General features: G+C 37.6%; 1 protein-coding gene across 1 annotated transcript in view; it reads right to left on the bottom strand.

Moving 5' to 3' along the window:
• Nucleotides 1-1,887, bottom strand: part of igf2r (insulin like growth factor 2 receptor) — a 63,594-nt gene that overhangs the window by 1,903 nt on the left and 59,804 nt on the right. The window contains exons 46-47 of the mRNA XM_015372814.1: nucleotides 435-621; nucleotides 213-359 (exon numbers count right to left, since the gene is read on the bottom strand). Coding sequence (XP_015228300.1) covers nucleotides 213-359; nucleotides 435-621 — 334 coding nt within the window. The remainder of the gene's footprint in view (nucleotides 1-212; nucleotides 360-434; nucleotides 622-1,887) is intronic.

Here is a 1,887-nt window from a genome sequence, read left to right as displayed (position 1 = left end):
TTATTAAATACTGACAAAGAATAAACTAAAGCGACCAGAAAAGTGACCAAAATAAATATAACAAATAAATACATGGACCACCCCGACTCTCTTTTTTTCTATTGCGCCACACGTCTATCGATCGATATATATCGTTATTGAATTATCGCCCAGCCCTAGAATAAAGGGCAATAAAAAAAAAAAAAAAACTCCTGATGGTTTCTGAGCCTTACCGTCGTTCTCTCTTATGCAGCAAAAACCCCAACAGACAGACGATGAAAACCACCAACAGGAGGCCCAGCATCAACCCCAATGCCTGGCTTCGGCGGGATATATTTGGGGAAACCAGGTCGCCATCGGACGTCTGCCGATTGACGGTTCTGCAGAAAGTCAACCTCATTTTAACTCCCTGAATAAAACCGCTAAATCTAATAGGGTAGAAGCTGTGTACTCACGTCAGCCCACACACAGCGTCCGTGTACCACGCAAACGTGTACTGGCAGTTATCCGTCTCCCTCCTGAACTCCGGGATGCCGACGCCCGCTGAAGGGTTGCAGTAGAACACGATGAGGGAAGAAGCGTTCTTGCTCTTCTCCCGGCCGCACTGCGACTCCGAGGGAACTTCCACTTCCAGGTTTCCTCCTGGAGACGGTCAGGCAGGTATCGGTGTTTAGGAATTTATAACCATTATCCTCTTAGACACACCGAGAATCTACATGCAGCTTTTAATGATACTTGCTTGCTTCTAAGTCTTTTGGTTCGCATCATGCATTCAACTGAGAGACTAAAGTTAACAAATTTTATTGATGTTTTTCATTTTTTCTATCACCTAGTTTTAAATCTGCAGTAATGAGCAACAATAAAAATGTTATAAAACAAACTGGAAACGGCAGCCTTCAAATCTTTGTTTGTTGTCGAGGTTTCAGATTCAAAGAGCAGAACTTTAGGAGACAACAAACTCAAACTGTCCAGCAGCGTATGGACCGAACGGCGCCCTGGTCCTTTTCATTTAGTAGCTGTTCTGGTGTTGGAAGCAGAGGATCAAACCTGCTCTGTTTTTACCAGGAGTGCCGCCTAATCACAGCACTTTGTTTTTTGTAAAACTGCTGCACGACATGGATACCCCTGATCTAAGTTGGATTTGATGCAGAAAAAGTAGAAATCATTCAATTACAACTTAAACTTTCCCTTCAAAGCTGTGAAATCAATTGGTAAAGTAGATTAAATTTAAAACTTTAAAAAATGCTCATAGACTTGTGACTTTAACACCTTTGATCTTAGACCCGTTTACTTTAAAAGACTTGATATTTCATCCAAAATCTAAACCACTAATTTAAAGAATTTTATTTATTCCATAGAAAAAACTAGGCCTTGTCTGTGTCTTTTCACACTCCGTATGTGTTCATGCATGAGCTGCAGCACAGCTAATCAATTTTTTTAGTACTTCTCATGGTTACATAAACTGCAAAGTGCTCAAATAAATATTAATTTGAAGTTTCCGACACACAAAAGAAGAGAATCAAAGATGAAAAGAACTTCCTGCCACTCAGTTTTATTAAATGTTGATAAATAAATGCTTATTTACATTTAGCATCTAATTCACCTGTTTAAAAAAAAAAGACGGGAAAGGAGCTGAAATTTGAATTTTCAGACATTTTCAAAACAAAATGACTTAGTCCCAACTATGGAATAAATTACCTTTGATTGTCTTTTTTTTTTTACATGATTGAATCAGGAAAAAATAATCCTTGGATTAACCACATATATACACATATATATACATACATATATATACACACATATACACACACACATATATATATATATACACACATATACACACACACATATACACACACACATATATATATATATACACACATATACACACACACATATATATATATA

This window comes from Cyprinodon variegatus, unplaced genomic scaffold, assembly GCF_000732505.1.
Source record: "Cyprinodon variegatus isolate N-32 unplaced genomic scaffold, C_variegatus-1.0 Scaffold76, whole genome shotgun sequence".
Taxonomy (NCBI): Eukaryota; Metazoa; Chordata; class Actinopteri; order Cyprinodontiformes; family Cyprinodontidae; genus Cyprinodon; species Cyprinodon variegatus.
This window is presented reverse-complemented; position numbering and strand designations above follow the sequence as displayed.